The sequence below is a fragment of the Canis aureus genome, chromosome 1 (genome assembly GCF_053574225.1).
Source record: "Canis aureus isolate CA01 chromosome 1, VMU_Caureus_v.1.0, whole genome shotgun sequence".
Lineage (NCBI taxonomy): Eukaryota > Metazoa > Chordata > Mammalia > Carnivora > Canidae > Canis > Canis aureus.
In genome coordinates this window covers 76,271,873-76,295,361 of record NC_135611.1, presented here as the reverse complement: position 1 = coordinate 76,295,361, position 23,489 = coordinate 76,271,873, and the positions used below count along the sequence as shown (strand labels likewise).

Here is a 23,489-nt window from a genome sequence, read left to right as displayed (position 1 = left end):
ACAACCTAAAAATGAAACTAAGAAAACAAGTCCACATATGATAGCATCAAAAGGAATAAAATATTAAGGATCAAATTTAACCAAAGAAACATACGACTTATACACTGAAAACTAGAAAACATAGTTGAAAAAAGTTAAACAAGATCTAAAGAAATAGAAAGACAGCCCATGTTCATGGATTGGAAGACATAATATTGTTAAGATGGCAGTACTCCCCAAATGGAGCTACAGGTTCAATGCAATTCCTATCTAAATTCCAACAGCCTTTTTTTTTCTTTCCAGAAATGTGTAAGTTGTTCTTAAAATTCATATGGAAACTCAAGGGACCCCCAAATAGCAAGACACATTGAAAGAGAACAAAGCTGGTAGTTGACACTTCCCAACTTCAAAATTTACTACAAAACTATAGTAATCAAGGCAGTATGGAATTGGCATAAGGAAAGACGTAAGCCAATGGAAAAGAATCAAGAATCCAAAAACAAACCCAAATATCTGTGATCAGTTAGTTTTCAACAAAAGTGCCAAGACAACTCAATAAGCAAAGAATAGTTTTTCTCAATAAATGGTTCTGGGACAACTGGGTATCCACGTGAAAAAGAATAAAGTTGGATCCCAACCTCACATCATATACAAAAATTAATTCAAAATATACCCAAGTCATACATATAAGAGCTAAAAACTATAAAACTCTTAGAAGAAAATATATGTATAAATCTGCATGATCTCGGATTAGGCAATGGTTTCTTACATATGACAACTAAAGCACAACAAACCAAAGGGAAAAAATAAATTGATTTCATCAAAAGTAAAAACTTTGTAATGCAAACGCCACCATCAGCAAAGTGAAGACAAATTATAGAATGGGAGAAAATATTTGCAAATCATATATCTGATAAGAGACTTCTATCTAGAATATATAAAGAACTCTTACAACTCAACACTGAAAAGACAATTTAAAATAGACAAAGGATTTGAATGGACATTTCTCCAAAGAAGATGCAAAGATGGCTAATAAACATGAAAAAATACTCAATGTCATTAGTCATTAAAGAAATGTGACTTAAAACTGCAATGAGATATATCTCATATCCATTAGGATGGCTATAATAAAAAAAAGACAGACAATAATAAATGTTGATGAGCTGACCCTCATACACTGCTCATGGGAATGTAAAATGATATAGCTGCTTATAAACAGTTTGGCAGTTTACCCAAAAGTTAAACAATTACCATGTGACCTTGAAATTCCACTTAGGCATATACCCAAGAGGATTGAAAATATTCACACAAAAACTTAACACACAGATGTCCATAATGGCCAAAAAATGGAAATAACCCAAATGTCCATCAATTCATGAATGGATACACAAAATGTAGTATATCCATACAATGGATTGTTATTCAGCCATAAAAAGGAATGAAACAGTTACATACTGCATTAGTGAATCTTGAAAACATTATCCTAAGAAGGCAAACACTAAATGATACATACTGTATAATATCATTGATAGGAAAAGTCAAGAATAGGCAATTCCAAAGAGTAAATTAGTAGTTGTCAGGGGATGAGGGAAAGGGGAAATTGGGACTGACTGCTAATAGGGACAGATCTGCTTTGGGGGGGGGTGGGGGAGATGAAAATGTTCTGGAATTAGTATGATTGCATAACATAATACCTATACTAAAAACTATTGAATTGTACACTTTAAGATGGTAAGTTTTATGTGAATTATATCTCATTTTTAAAGTGAAATCTGATCCTAAACTTGGAAAAAAGTCATAAGCAATTGTGATCAAAGCAGTATATCTAGGGGTGTCTAGGTGGTTCAGGCAGGTGGGCACCTGACCCTTGGTTTCGGCTCAGGTCATGATCTCAGGGTACTGGGATTCAGCCCCTCATCAGGTGCCACACTCAGCACGGAGTTGGCTTGTTCCTCTTCCTCCCCCTGCTTGCACTCTCTTAAATAAATAAATAAATAAATAAATAAATAAATAAATAAATAAATAAATAAATAAAATATGTATTTTAAAAAGCAGTAGAGGGGGACCCGGGTGGCTCAGTATGTTAAGTGTTTACCTTCGGCTCAGGTCATGATTCTAAGTCCTGGGATCGAGCCCCACACCAGGCTCCAGGCTCAGCAGAGAGTCTACTTTTCTGTCTTCTTCTACCTCTCTTTCTCAAATGAATAAATAAAAAAATCTTTTAAAAAATTAAATATTTAGAAAGCAGTAGATCCAGAACAGTTTTCAGTTTATAGGATAAAATGGCCTAGCAAAATTAATCAGTGCTCTTGTCCTCTCATAAAAACTGGTTGGATGAAAGATTGGGATCATCCCCTGCATATTCTCAGACCATAATGCCTTGAAATTAGAACTAAATCACAACAAGAAATTTGGAAGGATCTCAAACATGTGGAGGTTAAGGACCATCCTGCTAAAAGATGAAAGGGTCAACCAGGAAATTAAGGAAGAATTTAAAAGATTCATGGGGGATCCCTGGGTAGCTCAATGGTTTAGTGCCTGCCTTTGGCCCAAGGACATGATCCTGGAGACCCGGGATCGAGTCCCACATCAGGCTCCCTGCATGGAGCCTGCTTCTCCCTCTGCCTGTGTCTCTGCCTCTCTCTCTCTCTCTCGCTCTCTCTCTCTCTCTCTCTCATGAATAAATAAAATATTTTAAAAAAAAGATTCATGGAAACTAATGAGAATGAAGATACAACCGTTCAAAATCTTTGGGATGCAGCAAAAGCAGTCCTAAGGGGGAAATACATCGCAATACAAGCATCCATTCAAAAACTGGAAAGAACTCAAATACAAAAGCTAACCTTACACATAAAGGAGCTAGAGAAAAAACAGCAGATGGACCCCACACCCAGCAGAAGAAGAGAGTTAATTAAAATTCGAGCAGAACTCAACGAAATCGAGACCAGAAGAACTGTGGAACAGATCAACAGAACCAGGCATTTGTTCTTTGAAAGAATTAATAAGATAGATAAACCATTAGCCAACCTTATTAAAAAGAAGAGAGAGGAGACTCAAATTAATAAAATCATGAATGAGAAAGGAGAGATCACTATCAACACCAAGGAAATACAAACGATTTTAAAAACCTATTATGAACAGCTATACGCCAATAAATTAGGCAATCTAGAAGAAATGGACGCATTCCTGGAAAGCCACAAACTACCAAAACTGGAACAGGAAGAAATAGAAAACCTGAACAGGCCAATAACCAGGGAGGAAATTGAAGCAGTCATCAAAAACCTCCCAAGACACAAGAGTCCAGGGCCAGATGGCTTCCCAGGGGAATTCTATCAAACGTATAAAGAAGAAATCATACCTATTCTCCTAAAGCTGTTTGGAAAGATAGAAAGAGATGGAGTACTTCCAAATTCGTTCTATGAGGCCAGCATCACCTTAATTCCAAAACCAGACAAAGACCCCACCAAAAAGGAGAATTACAGACCAATATCCCTGATGAACATGGATGCAAAAATTCTCAACAAGATACTAGCCAATAGGATCCAACAGCACATTAAGAAAATTATTCACCACGACCAAGTAGGATTTATCCCCGGGACACAAGGCTGGTTCAACACTCGTAAAACAATCAATGTGATTCATCATATCAGCAAGAGAAAAACCAAGAACCATATGATCCTCTCATTAGATGCAGAGAAAGCATTTGACAAAATACAGCATCCATTCCTGATCAAAACTCTTCAGAGTGTAGGGATACATCTTAAAAGCCATCTACGAAAAGCCCACAGCAAATATCATTCTCAATGGGGAAGCACTGGGAGCCTTTCCCCTAAGATCAGGAACAAGACAGGGATGTCCACTCTCACCAGTGCTATTCAACATAGTATTGGAAGTCCTAGCCTCAGCAATCAGACAACAACAAAAAGACATTAAAGGCATTCAAATTGGCAAAGAAGAAGTCAAACTCTCCCTCTTCGCCGATGACATGATACTCTACATAGAAAACCCAAAAGCCTCCACCCCAAGATTGCTAGAACTCATACAGCAATTTGGTAGCATGGCAGGATACAAAATCAATGCCCAGAAATCAATGGCATTTCTATACACTAACAATGAGACTGAAGAAAGAGAAATTAAGGAGTCAATCCCCTTTACGATTGCACCCAAAAGCATAAGATACCTAGGAATAAACCTAACCAAAGAGATAAAGGATCTATACCCTAAAAACTATAGAACACTTCTGAAAGAAATTGAGGAAGACACAAAGAGATGGAAAAATATTCCATGCTCACGGATTGGCAGAATTAATATTGTGAAAATGTCAATGTTACCCAGGGCAATATACACGTTTAATGCAATCCCTATCAAAATACCATGGACTTTCTTCAGAGAGTTAGAACAAATTATTTTAAGATTTGTGTGGAATCAGAAAAGACCCCGAATAGCCAGGGGAATTTTAAAAAAGAAAACCATAGCTGGGGGCATTACAATGCCAGATTTCAGGTTGTACTACAAAGCTGTGGTCATCAAGACAGTGTGGTACTGGCACAAAAACAGACACATAGATCAATGGAACAAAATAGAGAACCCGGAAGTGGACCCTGAACTTTATGGTCAATTAATATTCGATAAAGGAGGAAAGACTATCCATTGGAAGAAAGACAGTCTCTTCAATAAATGGTTTGGGAAAATTGGACATCCACATGCAGAAGAATGAAACTAGACCACTCTCTTTCACCATACACAAAGATAAACTCAAAATGGATGAAAGATCTAAATGTGAGACAAGATTCCATCAAACTCCTAGAGGAGAACACAGGCAACACCCTTTTTGAACTTGGCCACAGTAACTTCTTGCAAGATACATCCACGAAGCCAAAAGAAACAAAATCAATAATGAACTATTGGGACTTCATCAAGATAAGAAGCTTTTGCACAGCAAAGGATACAGTCAACAAAACTAAAAGACAACCTACAGAATGGGAGAAGATATTTGCAAATGACGTATCAGATAAAGGGCTAGTTTCCAAGATCTATAAAGAACTTCTTAAACTCAACACCAAAGAAACAAACAATCCAATCATGAAATGGGCAAAAGACATGAAGAGAAATCTCACAGAGGAAGACATAGACATGGCCAACATGCACATGAGAAAATGCTCTGCATCACTTGCCATCAGGGAAATACAAATCAAAACCACAATGAGATACCACCTCACACCAGTGAGAATGGGGAAAATTAACAAGACAGGAAGCCACAAATGTTGGAGAGGATGCGGAGAAAGGGGAACCCTCTTACACTGTTGGTGGGAATGTGAACTGGTGCAGCCACTCTGGAAAACTGTGTGGAGGTTCCTCAAAGAGTTAAAAATAGACCTGCCCTACAACCCAGCAATTGCACTGCTGGGGATTTACCCCAAAGATACAGATGCAATGAAACGCAGGGACACCTGCACCCCGATGTTTATAGCAGCAATGTCCACAATAGCCAAACTATGGAAGGAGCCTCGGTGTCCATCGAAAGATGAATGGATAAAGAAGATGTGGTTTATGTATACAATGGAATATTCCTCAGCCATTAGAAACGACAAATACCCACCATTTGTCTCAACGTGGATGGAACTGGAGGGTATTATGCTGAGTGAAGTAAGTCCATCGGAGAAGGACAAACAGTGTATGTTCTCATTCATTTGGGGAATATAGATAATAGTGAAAGGGAATATAAGGGAAGGGAGAAGAAATGTGTGGGAAATATCAGAAAGGGAGACAGAACATGGAAGACTCCTAACTCTGGGAAACGAACTAGGGGTGGTGGACGGGGAGGAGGGCGGGGGGTGGGGGTGAGTGGGTGACAGGCACTGAGGGGGACACTTGACGGGATGAGCACTGGGTATTATTCTGTATGTTGGTAAGTCGAACACCAATAAAAATTATTTTATTAAAAAAAAAACAAACACAAACAAACTTTACCAAAAAAAAAAAAACTGGTTGGATGTTATTTCTGTGTTAAGACACAGTTTATGACACTTGCCCCTTTTGAGCATGCATATCTTAGGTCAATTGAAAAGCAATTTTTAAGTCTGTGAGTTTACAGCCTCGTTTTGACAGCTTTATTTATGTGCCTTGCTCAGAAACATATTTCCATCTAAAAAAGTCTCCTTGATTCTCTATTCCTTTACCCTGCTTTATTTTCTCCATAGTACTTATCATTGGAGTATAAGTTCTTTACTTATAAAAAAAAGACATGGCTTTTTTTTTTTTTAAAGTTTTATTCGAGACAGATAGAGCAAGCATGAGCAGGGATAGGAGCAGAGAGAGATGGAGAAACAGAGCAGGAGCCCAACACAGGGCTGGAACCAAGGGCCCAGTGAGCCAACGGCAGATGCATAACTGACTGAGCCATCCAGGCACTCCATGATAGGGCTTTTAGTTCTCAGCTTTATCCTCAGTAATAAAAGGTTAATAGAAAACACTAAGGAAGAAGTCTTTATTTCTAAAATAAATATCTATAGAAATTTTCATTGTGATGTATATAGATACCCTTTTTGTTATGTTTTAAGAATACAGGTTCCTTCAGTTACCAGTTCACTCTTTGGAAGAGGCACAGATTCTGTCCTACAGAAGAACCAAGTCCCAAGGCACTGACCCTGGCTCTGAAGGGTGTTTTGGTTTATGTGGCCTGTTCAAGTAAACTTACATAATCAGGTCCTTTCATCTAGTTTCTCTTTTCGGGGAAAAACTTTGTCATAAATCTCACTGAGAAGACCTCAGTACCACTGAAGGTAACTCTTCCAGGAAAAGTATACATTCTTTCTCTCTGATTTATTTGTTCACAATCCACTAGAATACTTCTGATTGTAAGTTCCATTACTCTTGAAGTCTTGGCCTGTTCTTTGATTACTTGGCTGTGCAAGTCATGATGCCCTGATCCAAACAGGGACAAAATACTCCGTAATATCAACAGATGCTTGCAAACTGAGGGGAATGAGCTTCCTTCAAAATGCTTATAAAGGAAAGACCACCATGGTAATGTCAGATTTAATTCTAACATGCTTCTTGTATATGATAGCTAAGAGTATCAAATGCCAAAGAATGAATGACTTTGCTGTTAAACTATTTTAGTTTCTTTTTTTTTAATGGATCAGTTGTTTAATTAGGTTCTTTGTAAGAAATTTAGAACACCAATTTGTAAGGGTAAACTCCATTTGTGAGAGAAAACACAGAGCGGAGGTAGCCCTGAAGCTGAGGAAAAGCTTTGATTTTTGGCAGAATTTGCGAATCCACAGCTTTCTGATCAACCTTGTGCTGCTCTGTAATCTTGTATTCCTCCTTCTCTGTGTCAAAGATCTCCCCTTCCTGGTGTCTGCGTTTACGCAGCTGCTTCTTCTTGAAATAAGCGTCAGTGAGATGTTTGGAGATTTTCACACTGTTGATAACAAATTTGGTGGAAGTGGCAATGACAAATTTCTGGTGTGTGAGATCTACGCAGAGGAACTCGGTTGAGGGCCAGAGGTCCAGTCACAAGTAGCAAGCCACTGCTCAGTTGCTTCAGGAAAACTACCTTCTTGCCTCTGTGGCACCCAGTGAGGGTGATCAGAATGGTCCCAGGAGTGATGCTAGCTCGCAACTTTCTCACATGCTGACTGAAAGGTTTTTTGCCATGGCTCAACAGCTTTCAAGGCACATCTTCAGTAGGATAACACCTAGGCATTTGGGGAAGTTTAACCACTCAGGTACCACCATTCTTGTCACCACCAACTGGTTTTGTAACAGTAGCAAGAACCTTCTTCTTTTTCTTTTCAACCCTGGATATAGCTGTCGAATACTTCCTCTTGTACATGGCTTTTCTTAATACATAGCCTATCGGGAATATCTGCCAATTCCTCTGACTAGGACAGGGTTTCGGCTGCAGTGGGGCTTCCCCTTCTTTGGTGTTTTAGCCTTGAGGTTACCCTTCTTTGCCTTGCCACCAGCATCAGCCTTCTTGGCTTCAGGTTTCTTCTCTTTAGTATCTGGCTTCTTGGCTTTTTTGCCCATCATCTTGCAAGATGGAAAAGAGTATTTAAAAAAAAAAAAAAAGGAAAAGAGTATTTTACAGTTTCTTTGAGGGGAAAAATTGAGTTTAAAACATCTTTGTGACTACCAAATGGAAACCATTCTCAGTTTTAAGAAGTTTTCTACCAGAATTTATCAATAACTCACAAATGTATTTGTTACTAAAAAGTGAGGAACAAATAGGCAAAAACTGGTGGTTAAAAACCCAGTAAACGCATACTCTTTAATTCATAACTCAAATAGTCATGAAGCACTTCTTATGCCTATAAAATACTCAGCCAAGTCTTTATTTTCTTTGGAGTATAGATTTCACATGAAACTTTTCCAGAGAATACTATTATTTCCACTGTTGCTAACAAATATAACTAAAACTCAGAATTTGTTTAAAAATGTTTTAGGATATACGCATGAAATAAGCAACCACATTTGTGCTAAAACATTATCCCATTTTGACAGCCAACTCTATGGAAAAGCTACTTATAATTCCATCATAAACATATATGTTTTAGTTTTCAAAGTGCTTTCACATATTTATTTGATAAAGTAACAGATTATTTGCCTTATAGAAAAATTAGCAATTTCCCTCCCAATTAAATGATTACTTTGAGTTGCATTTGAAAGATAAGATTTTTATTTAAAATGCGAGGGAGTGGGGGCACCTGGGTGGCTGAGTTGATTAAACAACCAACTCTTGATCTGAACCCAGGTCTTGATCTCAGGGTCATGAGTTCAAGCCCTGCCACGCCCAGTGCGGAACCTACTTTAAAAAGGTAGGAGAGGAGCACCTGGACGGCCCAGTCAGTTAAGCATCTGACTCTTGATCTTGGCTCAGGTCATGATCTCAGGGTGGTGAGATTGAGCCCACCCAGCTCTGGGCTGGGTGTGGAGCCTGCTTAAGATTCTCTCTCCCTCTCCCTTCCCCAAATTAAAAAAAAAAAAAAAGTCCTATAAAATGCAGTAGAGTGATTCATAAATTGTTTTTTTGTTTAAAGAACAGGCTGGTGTTTCAGAAAAACATCATTATTTAATGTACTCCCATTAAAATTATAACCTGGGACATTCTGGTCATGTTGTGGTCATGTTTTACAGCTGGTGACATCTGATGCTAGCTGGGAAAATGTCCAGTGAAACAGAGAGGCTTAGTTCCATTCCAAGCTTCAACTGGAACAATTCAGATGCTGCCCAACCCCCAGGTGATAGGAATTTCAAAAGGAAATTGGCCTCTCGGTATACAAATATGTCGCCCTGTTCCTGTTTTTCCCATCTAGGAAAAAAATCATGCTAGAAAAGTAAAAACAAAACTTTGACCATTTTAATACTTATGAATTATTAAATAAATAAGCCAAATTTCAGATTAATTCCTCATTCCTTTTTATGGTAGACAGTTAAATGCCACCGCAGGCCACAAACAAAAATGAATAACATCAATTCAGCCTCTCAGGCAGGCCAATAGCTGCTGGTTTAATCATGAATAGGAGTCTTTTATCCAGAGGTTTTTCAGTAAAAAAATTCGGGGATATTTTAGCAGAGAGAAAAATTAAGCAAAATGGTTATGTATTGCATAAATCCTGGCAATTTTGCCTACAGTGTTTGTTTTGGCATATTATTCATGGCTCTTCAATGGTAAAATCACTTGTTATCTTTTCTTTGGTTTATGTCTTGGTTGTTGGAATTTATCCAAAACTGTTTCTTCTAATTCTCTATTGAATCATCCCACAATTTCCATTCAAATTCTATCTAGGGTGGCTTCTTTTCATATAATCCTGAATTTTAGCAATCATAGGAAGAGGACCCAGTATAACAACTAGGATATATATTTTCAAATGGCAAATCCAATAGTAGCGGGGAGCATTCTTCAGGGTTTATAGATAGCCACAGATTGAACTTAAATTTTAATGTTGTTGCCAGGAAATAAAATATATTCTCTCACAATATTTTTGAAAATTCTTTGCTGGTCTGTAGAATGTTTTAAAATAAACCTTTTTATCTTTTGTTCTTATCAGAACTACTTGAATCCTGGAACACTGTGGGGAACGAGGGGTAAGTAAGTCATAATTGTCATATAATTTGTTTTTGGTAATTGGAGAGGAGAAGGTGGAGACCAAGGAGTGGTTCTCTTAAAAGACCTGTCAGATCAAATAAATTCTAGCAGTATTTAGCACTTTGGACTTGAAAAATTATAACTCCCTTTGTATATACTGTAATAAACTTGAAAACACATTAATATACATTATTTCAAAATATATTTTTGTGCTACTTTAATTATACAAGTATTAACTAAAAAATGGAGTTTTAAATTTCCAACAATCATTAAGTGTGAATTTCTTTTTAATGTTTAAATTGTTTTCTACTCTTCTGTGTGAATGATCTAGTTCCTTGGCCATAAAGGATCTTGCTCATTTTAATTGTCTATGAGATTGTTGTATTTTTTTTCTTTTAAAGTACTGTAGAGATAACTCAGCAGAAGTGTGTGTAATAATTTACCAGTAGAACCTAATAGTCTAAGTCAAAACATTTAGGTTTAATCATATTGCACTGCTAGTATCTCACATACTATCTATCCTCTTGATTCACTGTGGAAATTCCTAGGGAAAAACAATATTAAAAGGGACAAAGAACTATGGAAAATATCCAAACTTAATAACATCAAGTTTTTCTGAGCTTTTTAATAATTTCTCTTGTTCTAATTACCTCCATGTTGGGGTATTACTGGAGTCTATAAAAATCAAACACCATTCTAGTAGTTGGTACCATGTATGTATATACACTGCATTCCAGAAGCAAGGAATGGAAGCAGTCATTCCTGGTGCGGGTGATAAAGGGATGCATTATTAGTAGGGGATTTAAAACATCAAAACTTATGAAAAGTCAGTTTGCTTTTTACCGTCAGCATTAAGGTAAACAACGAGTGACAAAATATTTCTCCCTATTGGGCAAATGTCCTACCACATTTTGAAACATGACTCCCATACGAGCTAAAAAACATTACAAATCTAATGCATTTGAGATGATTATTATGGAAGGATTTCATTCCCACCTTCTTTTTCAATTTTTGAAAATAGAAATCTAGAGGGCGCCTGGGTGGCTCAGTCGATTTGGCATCTACCAGGGTCCTGAAACCCAGCCCTGCACTGGGCTCTCTGCTCCTCAGGGAGCCTGCTTCTCCCTCTCCCTCTACTGTTCCCCCTTCCTTGTGCCCTCTTGCTCTCTCTGTCAGATAAATAAAATATTTAAATATAGAAGAATGTGTTAGTACTAATGAAGGCAACCCGAGGCCAGTTATAAATTGAAATGTAAAATATACGTAATTAGTATTTTTTAATATTCCAGTGAAGTTGAAAGAATAGTGGACAAGTGGACACTGAACTTTCAGATACTGGAAGATACTGCCATGTTTTAAATAGTTAACAGATATGTGCCTAAGGAAATAACTGAAAGCAAAACATGTCATTCTGGCATTTGGTGAAACTTATGCAGACAACAGAATCAAACTCCTACTAAGGATCTGACTCCCTTGCAATTTACTCTAAGATTTAGTATAAAACCTTTATTAACTTCTTTCATACAAGACACCAATTCTTAAATGAGCACTTATGTTATTGACCTGAAAAAAAAACATCAGAAGAAAACGAACATTAAAGCACCAAAATCACCTTCACTGATATTCTTGCCACCCAAAGTTTCTGTACTTACCTAATTCTCCAGTTCTGTTAGCTTTAACACTCTGGAGTTAGAGAAGGCACTAGCACTTTACAGAGGCAAGTATATTCCCTTCCAAATGCTCCATTTTAACTGGGGGAAAACCCCATAATGAACAACAACAACAAAAGAAAACCACAATGATATTTTATATGTGTAAAAAAGGGGCAGCCCTGGTGGCTCAGCGGTTTAGTGCTGCCTTAAGCCCAGGGCCTGATCCTGGAGACCCGGGATCGAGTCCCACATCGGGCTCCCTGCATGGAGCCTGCTTCTCCCTCTGCCTGTGTCTCTGCCTCTCTCTCTCTCTCTCTCATGAATAAATAAAAAATAAATAAAATCTTTAAAAGAAAATGTGTAAAAAAGGCAAACACAATGACAAAATGATTAGACTAAGGAAAGCATGTGAAACAAAGTAAAATTTATTACTAGTATATGTAAAAAAAAAAAACTTACTTGCCTTGGGGGAGGCCCCTTAATTTTTCTTTCCTTTGTGAGAGCACTAAACTGGAATGACAAGAGGTTCACTTCCAGAATGTATTTATTATTCAGGACATTATTTATGTATGTGTGTGTGTGTGTGTGTGTGTGTATGTGTACATGGAATCTACTGTAGCATTTAAAGGATGTATGTTTAACCCAAAGGAAGAAAAAAATTGTACCTTTCTTATTTAGAAGTCAGTTCACATTTGCATTATCAAATCTAATCACTGTTGATTTGACATAAATTTTCTTGTTTTGTGAGTTGGCTTTTAGAAAATGTATTTCCAGAGGTAAAACAAGTATGTGTCAATTTCTTAGGCAAGCAAGATTCTAGGGTTAGAATATATTCTTATGTGAATAGTTTCTAAATTACTTAATCTTATAAGGAATTTACAGTTAGGACCTTCATTAATAAAAATATCATTGTTGTGCTCTGTGAAGGCCTTAGTGGCCTTTGCCACTCTATATAGTATACACGCACACACACATTACATATGATATATATATATATCATGATGATATGTATATATATCCACATATACATATGATACATATCATCATGATATATATATCTCATACAAACTAAAGGCAAAAAGAAGAAGCTAGTTTAAAACCAGAATCTGACTTGTAATAGTCTCTCCCAAAAATATATTTTTTGAATTAGTTTGTAAATTTCTAGTCTAAAGCAGTTTCTCAGTGGGCCAATGCTGTACATTGTGGTTCAGTTCCCAGGTAAGCCCATGGCACAGTCTATTTAACCCACAATTTATATGCATTTCAGTACCATGCTTAAGAGATACAGAGGCTGTTCACCTATTTAGAAGTTTGTTTTGGTTTGGTTTTCTTCTCCTCTAGGAAGTGGTTTTTAGCAATGGAAACAAGGAACCCTACTCCCTCAGGCCTAGAAACCAGAAAAGAAAGCCCTAAGTATTTGAGCACAGAGTGACAGTTGGGGTCTTAGGTAAGATGGGTAGGGTAACAACAAAGAAAGAGGATACAAGAAAAATATTAGTAGCCGCAGCTCTGAAGAAAAACTGGACTTGGCAAGGAAGCAGGTGACTCGAATTGTATATGTGCTGCCAAAGCGAGCACAAGGGTGACTCAAATTGAATAGATATCCACATGTCAGGGTGGTTTTACCACCGCCCCACCCTTACAGTAAGTAGTTTAAGAAACAACTCTATTTTACAAGTGAAAATTTGGAAAAGTAACTAGAATAACAACACAAGTAACAAAAAAGTAACAAAATACCTCTGGTCATTATAATGGGATGTTTTCTGTGATTAAAAAGTATGATGAAAAAGTACAAACTATTTATTGGGCAAATCAGTGTTTTAGTTCTTAATCCCAAACTGAAGTTTATATTATACAATATGATTTAGACTAAAAAAATCTCGAAGAAAAATTTCATTTACATATTTACAGCTCCAATGCAGTCTGGCCTGCCTGTGCTAACCTGAGTAAGCAGGCTGTAGAGAAAAATCTCCGATTAGGCCCATCAGATTATTAGCTAAAGAGCCTCTGGCGAAGGCTTCAAGCTTTACAGGCATACTCCATGTGAAAGAGAAAAGAAATGCTAGAATGCTTTACAGCTACTCTATCATTATTTCCCTGTGGCATGGAACTGCATTCTTTTCCCCAAATCTAGTAGCCTAGTGAGAGAGAGAGATGTTGAATAGACAGGGTAGGAGTGAGATGAAAACTTACATTCCATAATATTAGCAAACCAACAATAATGATATTCTAAAAACAATCCCAGAAAAAGAGCAGAGTACCATGTTTAAAAAGTCACGACTGAGCACTCAAGTTCTGTGGACTCTGAGGACCATAAATTAACTTCAACCCATAAACTTCGTCAGTTGTCTTAAACCCACAGACTGCTTTTTTGGCAGAGATTTTCAGCTGTGCCAAAAGATATGCATGCAGTAGGTGATTCCCCCTCTCATACAAGCAATATTTAACTGAGTATCTTCAAAATAACAAATATATTTGAGAATGACAATAATATAAGCTTATGAGATAGAATTAATGTATTCTAACATACTTTTATACTACATAGCAATACACATTTGATGGATAGTTTACTATTCTACTCTTTGTTTTGTTCTCTATATATGCCTGGATTTTAAAAGTGGAAATATTTAAATGTTCCATTACTTAATAGTGTTAGAAAACAGGTTCATTTAGTTATTGTAGAAAAATCTGCAAATAATTAAAACTCCTCAAATATACCAAAGAAGATATACACATCTCTAGTATACAAAAGGATTCCTTCCTCCCTTCCTTCCTTTATTCTGAAGGAAGAGCTAGTGAGCATATGCCTTAATTTCTAACAGGTCAGACAAAAGAATCTTATGCCTCTACTAAATTAAAAGTTCTATTATTAAAAGCCTAAGTTTTTAAGTCACTCGGTTTCCTAGCTACTTCAATGGAATCAGCAGTCATAGATCCAACCCCAACTCCAAGACTAGAACGCCGTAATGATAGTTCCAAGGCAGAAATCTGACGTAACTCTTTACGACACAACTTTACAGAAGTGACACCATGAAGCTGTCCCACATTTCCCACTAGCTGAATGTGGGGTGATGATTCACTGTGAGATTTTGTAAAATGATTTTCATCTATTTTATCCTCACTGTTCAATAAATGCCCACTAGTGGGTGCTAAAGAACCACAGATCGGAGGTAATTCTGGGTCATCTTCCCAGAGCTTCTGAGGATTGGACTGTATTCTTAAACTGTTTGCTGAACAGTCTAATTCTCTTTCTCTTCCACTTAATTTCATAGTTTCAGTTCTGGATGCCCATTTTAATTCTTCTGGAACCATGCCTGCTTCTTCAGCATTTGGGACTCCATCCCCAGCATCATGATCTAAAAATAATACAAAAAGCAAGAAAATAAATTAGAGATTTTCTCAAAAGCATATATTTTAAGCGTGGTATCCCAATATAGCTATATTATTATCACTCAATGTCAATGATGTTTTTCAGATTTTTTGTTGTTGTTGTTAAGTGACTTCTTTTAGACAATAGAAGTTTCACTTAAAGGCATTTTGCCTGTAAAAAACTGAGAACTTCTAATTCAAGCACGAAGTTAAGAAAATAGTCATCTAGTGATTTGTTTTTCTCTGGAAACACAGGAGTCCTTTGGGCTTCTCTGGTGTCCTTCTACACCTGCCTTCCACTGGACTTGCCACTGGTGAATCAAAGTCCACACAGTGGCTAAGTGAAGCCAGAACTGCAGAATACTGGCTCCATGTCCAGGGAATCTTTGGGGACATGGCATCATGTATGTGAAAATCTAGTCTTGGTCAGAACTCCCAGCATGATGGTGGTAAGGTTCTGCTCTCTGAAGGTGCTCTGGGGATCCACCATCAAAATGGAGAGGACAGTGCACTCCCTCGGTGGGATACCCTGCTGAAATGAGTGAAGAGCTCAAGGCTTAGTGAGTGAAGTGAAGAGTGAAGAGCTCAAGGCTTAAGGTCCTCAAATCATAGAATTATCTAATATCAAAGACAAAAATTTACTTAAGACAAGTCCATATAGGCCCAAGACCTAATATGATGAAAAATGCCAACTTCAACATACACTGACATGTGATTAATACACTTCCAGTCCTATGAATACCAAGTACCCTGGTAGTCCCTAGCCAAATCTGGCCCACAGACATGTTTTATTTAACCTCTGAATAACATGTGACCCCCAATTTTTTAATTGGAAAGTTTCATATAAAAATACAGATTTCGATCTTTTCTAGACAAAACAAGAACTGACAACTAGCAACAGCAGCTGGAGCAGAGCTGCCCCTGCCCGTTTAGACAACTGCTACATTATCTACTGCTTGCTTTGGCTCCCTGGCTACTGAAGGCTTGTGACCCGTGGTTGGAAGCATAACTGATTTCCTAATTTTTAAAATACTCTCACAAACCAACCACTTGAGCTAACAAATGACATAGATCCTCTCATGGAACTGGCAGATATTCACAAAGTTGACCATTGACGGTGGTTCCCTAACTGCCACACATTAGTCACCAGGAAGCTTTTAAAAACTGAGGCTCCAGGGGATCCCTGGGTGGCTCAGCGGTTTAGCACCTGCCTTTGGCCCAGGGCGCAATCCTGGAGTCCCGGGATCGAGTCCCGGGATCGAGTCCCACGTCAGGTTCTCGGCATGGAGCCTGCTTTTCCCTCCTCCTGTGTCTCTGCCTCTCTCATGAATGAATGAATGAATGAATGAATGAATAAATAAATAAATAAATAAATAAATAATAAATCTTAAAAAAAAAAAAAAACTGAGGCTCAGGCAGCCCAGGTGGCTCAGCAGTTTAGCGCCGCCTTCAGCCCAGGGCATGATCCTGGAGACCCAGGACTGAGTCCCACATCAGGCTCCCTGCATGGAGCCTCCTTCTCCCTCTGCCTCTCTCTCTCTCTCTCTCTCTCTGTGTTTCTCATGAATGAATAAATAAATATAATCTTTTTAAAAATGTTTTTAAATAAATAAATAAAAACTGAGGTTCAGGTCCCAGTATCTGGGGAAGGGAACCACCAAGCATCTTATTTTTTAAAGCTCAAATGTGAAAGAGCAGAGATGGGCTCACTGGAGAAGCTAACGCTCTACCCGACTTGGATATTTCACAGTGGAAAGTTTCCCTCTTCCAGAATTTTACCACTAAAGAACAAACCAGAGAAAGAGTAGTTCACCTGAGGTCACAGAGCAAGGAAAAGAAGTTAGGATTCCAATCCTCACTCTTCTGACTCAAGCATCCTCACACAGAATTTTATAGTGATTTAAACTGATACAAGGATAGAGTTTTAAATACTAAAATAAGTACACAGACTGCATGTCCATATAAACTGATTTTATCCTCACATCCTAATGTATTTGTTAGAAAACAGATACACTATATCAGAGGCATGACTAAGAGGTTACCAAGATATTTTAGTCCAAAGATGAATCTTTCTGCATTTGAAAATGCTAAAAATACTCAAGATAAATAGAAGTGTGGAAATAAATAGACAATGAAAAGACTATTATCAAAAACCAATGAACTGAATACCAAGAGAGTTAACTATTAAGATCACTAATCTTAATGTGAGTAATTCTTTTTAGGAACTCAGAATTTGATATAATTGCTATATTTGTAATTCAAACAAACCTTGTTAAATGTCATTATATTAGAGTAGCATTTTGAGATAGTATATATATAGAACAAGCTGTATCTCCAATATGATTCCATGTAATTTTTTTAAAGCATGGGGACAAGACTGAAAAGAATTATGCTAAATGTTAACAGTGGTGGGTAGAATTATGGGTGACTTTTTCCAGTTCTTTTTCTATATTTTCAAAATTTTCTACAATGACTATTATTTTTTACAGATGCTTCTAGGTGGAACAGCAAGGTAGCTGAAATATCTTCAACATTAGTATCAAGACTAGATTGCCTGGGGTGCCTGGCTGGCTTAGTCAGTAGAGCATGCAACTTGATCTCGGGGTCATGAGTTCAAGGCCCACGTTGGGAGTAGACTTTACTTAAAAACAAAACAAGACTAGATTCCCAAATAAGTTGGTCAGACATGTCATCACTTTACATAACTCCAAGATTACTTAACTTTTTCAAAGTTTTTTGCATTTGTCTCATTAAAGAGCAGGATGAGATATTAAACCTAACACCCTACCACAATGACATTTTAAGAGATTGATTCATACTATAAACATGGGCCATCTAAACACTAGATATCTAATTTCGGATGTCTCAAGTTTGAAAGTGGATGTTTTTAAAGCTAAAATGTTCAGTTTGTTCTGTTGCTGATTGTCCTGTTTGCTACTTAATGCCTGTGTACATTTTAATTTTTTGTTAAGTCATGTTTCAAGGAAAAGGTTCAAGCTATACAGTGCAGGCAATATTCCAATTAAGTGTTTTAATTACATTAGTACCTCTGCATTACTACACTGAAAATCAGAAAGCTTAGTGTCTCTGGCAGGATCTGTATGTTTGTATCACATCTCTGGCCTAAAACAACTGTTATCCTAGAGTATTAAACCAGAAATCATAAGATGAAGGACCTTAGACCATGTTCTAATTACCGTTGTGTTTATAAGTTACTTGACCTAAGTTTCAATTCTCTTTTCTAAAAATGACATTAGCAGACACTAACCTACCTTGGGTTAAATAGAACTACTTGTGAGGGGCGCCAGGGTGGCTCAGTGGTTAAGCGTCTAACTTAGGCTCAGGACATGATCCGAGTCCCAGGATTGACCCGCATTGGGATGTTCGCATTGAGCCTGCTTCTCCTCCCTCTGCCTATGTCTCTGCCTCTCTTTCTCTATGTCTCTCATGAATAAATAAATAAAATCTTAAAGAAAAAGAACTACTTGTAAAAATGTCTATTTTATAAATATCCTAAGTATAAGGCAGCATTAGAACTACTTTTCTAAGATATTACTGTTTTAAACTTTAAAGCTATGTTAATCCTGCTTACATTCTATACTCAGCATGTATCTTTTCATTATGCATATATAAAGTTTTTACTGGTTTCTTTACAGTCTTGTTGTACCCATCTTAAATGGTCTTCTTTATTAGGTACAAAATAGGTCTATGTTCCTAACAGGTTGTAAAGTCAGCTTTGCATAAGCCATACCTAACTTGGTAAAAGAATACTTTCTCTAAAGAAAGAGTAATTCTTTAATAAAATATAAAATATATTATGTTAGAAGTATTGATTCTTCTCTAATAGGCAGACTTAAAGAGGGTATATTTTAATCATGGCACTTTCCAGTTTAGTTTTGTCGTGTTTTAGGCTGAAGCAGACAGTTGTCAGGCAGACAATTATTTTTATTTATAGAAACAAATACAAGTTCAATATCTAACTCTAAGTAACCAAATCAAAACATTTGTTCTGTTTCTTACATTCCATATAGGTGTGAGATCATTTCGTATTTATCCTTCTCTGACTTACTTCACCTAGCATTATCCCCTCTAGATCTATCCATGTCCTTGCAAAAGGCAAGGTTTCATTCTTTTTATGGCTGAATGAATATTCCATTAAAAGTATATACCACATCTTCTTTATACATTCATATATCAGATACTTGGGTTGATTCCATAATTTGGCTATTGTAAACAATGCTGCAATAAACACAGGGGTGCTTATATCTTTTCAAATTAGTGTTTTCATATTCTTTGGGTTTGGATTCCCACCAATAGCACACAAGGGTTCCTTTCTCCACATCCATGCCAACATGTGTTGTTTCTTGTGTTGCTGGTTTTAGCCATTCTGACAGGTGTGAGGTGATATCATACTGTGATTTTGATTTGCATTTCCCTGATGATTAGAACGAGATAACTATTTTTGTTTATAGAGACAAATATGAGTTTAATATCTAATTCTAAATAACCCAGTCAATTGGGAAAGGCTAAACTATAAGTGAGGCACAACTTCACCAAATACTAGATATACATATCCTATTAGCATGACAGGTTAACACTAAAGGTCTTACGTTCAGATGGTACTAATTGCCGTCGAACTGCTTCCCCTATCAATTCCTTAAGTTTCTTCTTAAGATCTCTGCTGGTCTTCTTATAAAAATAAAGATCTTTTTCCAGTTGCTGGATTTTATCTTCATATGCTCTTAATTTTTCTATAAGTCCTTCTCCATCTTGCTCTATGAAACAGAGATTTACATTTAAAATCAGTTTAAAGGACCAAAAATTATGTTCTAACCCAGTCTCCAGACTATATTTAAAGGGTCAGATGTATGTTACATGTACCTACATGGATTTGTTTTCAGCTACAGTTTGGATTCTTCTGCCCTGAGTCACCTTCTCCACCCTTCCCGCTGCCAACTACCGCATCTTCATGATTGATTCATAAACAATTTTTGAGGGCAGCCCAAGTGGCTCAGCAGTTTAGCACCACCTTCAGCCCAGGGCCTGATCCTAGAAACCCAGGATCGAGTCCCACATTGGGCTCCCTGCATGGAGCCTGCTTCTCCCTCTGCCTGTGTCTCTGCCTCTCTCTTTCTCCCTGTGTCTCTCATGAATAAATAAATAAAATCTTTTAAAAATATAAATAAATAAACTTTTTGAGGAGCACTAACTAGATTTATCCTTAGAACAGCAGAAATAATGTGTTTTCTATAAAAAAAATTCACTTTTGGAACTCTGTCCATTGGGTGCATTGATATCTTTATTTAAGGGAGCTCCTGGGTGGCTCAGTCAGTTAAGCATCTGCCTTTGGCTCAGGTCATGATCCCGGAGTCCTGAGATCAAGCCCCACTTTGGGTTCCCTGTTCATCACCTGATGAAGAGGGAGCCTGCTTCTCCTTCTCTCTTTGTCAAATAAATAAATAAAATCTTTTTTAAAAAAAATAAAAAGTTCCTACCGGGAACTGTGGATATATGGAAAGTCATAGGCTCAGGCTTATAGGCCCAAGAAATCTATAGCCAAAAGACCCTAAAAACCAAAAACCTGTCAAAAGAGGGAGATTACAAAAGAAAACAGCATATAAAAAGAGGGGAAATAGCATAAGTTGTAGTTTATGCTACAATATAACTTAGAGCTTCTAACTAATATTTATGAATGTCTGAAACTATCCCTACTGGGTAGGTGTTAGAACCAATAAAACCTCGTTAATTGACCTTCTAAAAATACTACTCTCAGATACTCTTTCTTATTGGTAAATTTGTAAAATGATCCTACTGGTTTTAATGGTCTTTTGCTGTAACTGGCTGTTTTGAAAATTTTTATCTAAGTATATTGGAGAGTTTAAATTAACCCATTAAAATTTTTTTTAAAAATTAAAAAAATAAATTAACCCATTATCTCATATTTAAAAATACTTTAAAGGGAGCCTGGATGGCTCAGTCAGTTGAGCGTCAGGCTCTTGATCTTGGCTCAGGTCATGATCTCAGGGTCATGGGACTGAGCCCTGAAGCAGGCTCTGCGCTCAGTGGGGAGTCTTCTTGAGATTCTTTCTCTCTCCCTCTCTCTCTGTGCCTTTCCACCACACACTCACTCTCTAACAAATATTTTTAAAATAAATAAATAAAAAATACTTAAATAACACCATAAATCAGAATCCCCATAAAGAATATCATATATGTCAACAGAATTTTATATAACATATTCAAGTGAAATTAGAAAATTCATAAATTATCATTTTTAGCTGCAACTTTGTTATGAAAAACTTATCCCAGCAATAAAAATGATTTTTAAAATGTTCTCATTTGGCTGTAGCATGAGCTTTTGTGGTACGATGTCAATTACTCAAAAAATACATGAAAAATTATATTAAAATATTACTTTATAGAGATGTAAGACAGAACTATAAATAAGGAAAGGAGAGCATGTTTGAATGAAGTGATGTATAGGATCCTGTCAGGAAATCCTGTCATCAGGCAACTGGTTGCTAAACTGGTTATAGAATTAACTTAGAGGTAAATTGCCTCAACACTCAAATTTATATATTTTCCAATTTTCTGCTTACTCAGGTTGTTTCTCCAGCTATAGATTCACAAGAATCAAGACTAAGCAGCTAAGCAGCCTGGACCAAAGCATCACCAGTACCGGTGGGCAATGATTCTGTTGCCATAGCAACTCTGCGTACTGGCCAAATGCCCAGGTAACATGAAGACCAACTGCTGTGATAGCTCTTTCCACATTGAACTACTGTATACTGATACAGTATGTGTCCATAGACGGTAGACTAATTTTGACCTAAGACATAACCTTAATGCATAAAATTGACAATCGACTGAAAATTATAACAAGAACTTGAACTAGAAATCTGACAGAGCCTATCACTTTAGTTATGTGAAGGGAGAGTAACTTAAATATCAAAGTACTATGTCCTTGGGAGGTAGAAACTTTTCAACCATACGCCATGAAGCCAGAAATCCCACTTTTGTACATAAAAAACGGGCCGACGACAAACAGGGGGATGTGTGGCACTGGGGACAGGCAGAGGGATGGCATTTCAAGAACGAAAAGCCCTCCGTCAAAGTCAACCAACCCCACATGTGGTAACCTAAACATGTAAAGCACAAAAACAAATGAAAGTAGTAACTATTTATTCATGTTAGACTTTTCTGCAATCAAATTCTGTCCTGTCCTCCTGTCCCAGCCCCTCCACAGCTGACCAGAAGGGGCAGGTACCTTGAAAATGATGTAACAGCAGCTGCATTTTCTGCTCATGTTCCTTTTGCTGGAGGGTCAGTCTCCGGTCACATTGCAATTTCAGAGATTCCAGGGCAGATTCCAATTCACAAACCATATTATCCCGTTCCAGAACCTTCATTTTACTTTCTTCATTCTGTAACTGTAGCTTCCGTTCGGTTTCTCGCAAATTGACCACCTAGCAAAGACATTTTTTTTACCTTTTAAGTGTGTCTTAGATAGCCAAATGTAATCATCCACTTCTCTTAGACTGCATGAAGAATCTCCTTAGTCACCATGGTGTAAATAAGCAAATGCTTTGTGACGTACCTGACAAAATAACCTAACAGCCTTTTTAGTTTATTAGGATTCTGAATCGGTAACAACTTCATTTTAAATATAATGTTGTTCTATCACCCCTCCATCATCTCTCAGACATGGTCGCTGCAATTTACATTTATAATCCTATATATAATTCTATTTCTCTAGTCTAAGAAGAGAATGGGAACCTAAAGACTCTGGTAACATCTAGATAACTCCCAGTTTTAACTCCAACATGGATGTTGTAAATAAGTAACAGAATTTTTAAAACTATAAACACAGAATTCAGTCTCAGATTATGCATTTATTTTTTTTTATTTTTTTAAATTTATTTTTTATTGGTGTTCAATTTACTAACATACAGAATAACCCCCAGTGCCCGTCACCCATTCACTCCCACCCCCCGCCCTCCTCCCCTTCCACCACCCCTAGTTCGTTTCCCAGAGTTAGCAGTGTTTACGTTCTGTCTCCCTTTCTGATATTTCCCACACATTTCTTCCCCCTTCCCTTATATTCCCTTTCACTACTATTTATATTCCCCAAATGAATGAGAACATATAATGTTTGTCCTTCTCCGACTGGCTTACTTCACTCAGCATAATACCCTCCAGTTCCATCCACGTTGAAGCAAATGGTGGATATTTGTCATTTCTAATAGCTGAGTAATATTCCATTGTATACATAAACCACATCTTCTCTATCCATTCATCTTTCGTTGGACACCGAGGCTCCTTCCACAGTTTGGCTATCGTGGCCATTGCTGCTAGAAACATCGGGGTGCAGGTGTCCCGGTGTTTCATTGCAT

At 37.2% G+C, this 23,489-nt stretch overlaps 1 protein-coding gene, 1 long non-coding RNA gene and 1 pseudogene across 40 annotated transcripts in view; 1 reads left to right on the top strand and 2 right to left on the bottom strand.

Moving 5' to 3' along the window:
- LOC144318436 (uncharacterized) overlaps nucleotides 1-23,489 on the top strand; it is a 69,299-nt gene that overhangs the window by 8,855 nt on the left and 36,955 nt on the right. For 6 of the 35 annotated variants that reach the window (XR_013384407.1, XR_013384414.1, XR_013384443.1 and 3 more), the window contains exons 1-3: nucleotides 6,845-7,005; nucleotides 10,038-10,074; nucleotides 21,700-21,830. This is a non-coding gene — a long non-coding RNA (uncharacterized LOC144318436). Of the gene's footprint in view, nucleotides 1-6,832; nucleotides 7,006-10,037; nucleotides 10,075-21,699; nucleotides 21,831-22,852; nucleotides 22,971-23,489 lie in introns of those variants that run through there. The other 29 variants (XR_013384370.1, XR_013384417.1, XR_013384435.1 and 26 more) reach the window with 13 other exon arrangements.
- On the bottom strand, nucleotides 7,096-8,019 carry LOC144318434 (large ribosomal subunit protein eL6 pseudogene; annotated as a pseudogene).
- KIF27 (kinesin family member 27) overlaps nucleotides 7,096-23,489 on the bottom strand; it is a 91,434-nt gene continuing 75,040 nt past the window's right edge. For all 5 annotated transcript variants that reach the window (XM_077905323.1, XM_077905337.1, XM_077905333.1 and 2 more), the window contains 3 exons: nucleotides 22,364-22,562; nucleotides 19,707-19,871; nucleotides 7,096-15,083 (listed from right to left, as the gene is read on the bottom strand). In XM_077905323.1, the coding sequence (XP_077761449.1) occupies nucleotides 14,605-15,083; nucleotides 19,707-19,871; nucleotides 22,364-22,562 (843 nt within the window). In that variant the 3' untranslated portion in view covers nucleotides 7,096-14,604. The remainder of the gene's footprint in view (nucleotides 15,084-19,706; nucleotides 19,872-22,363; nucleotides 22,563-23,489) is intronic.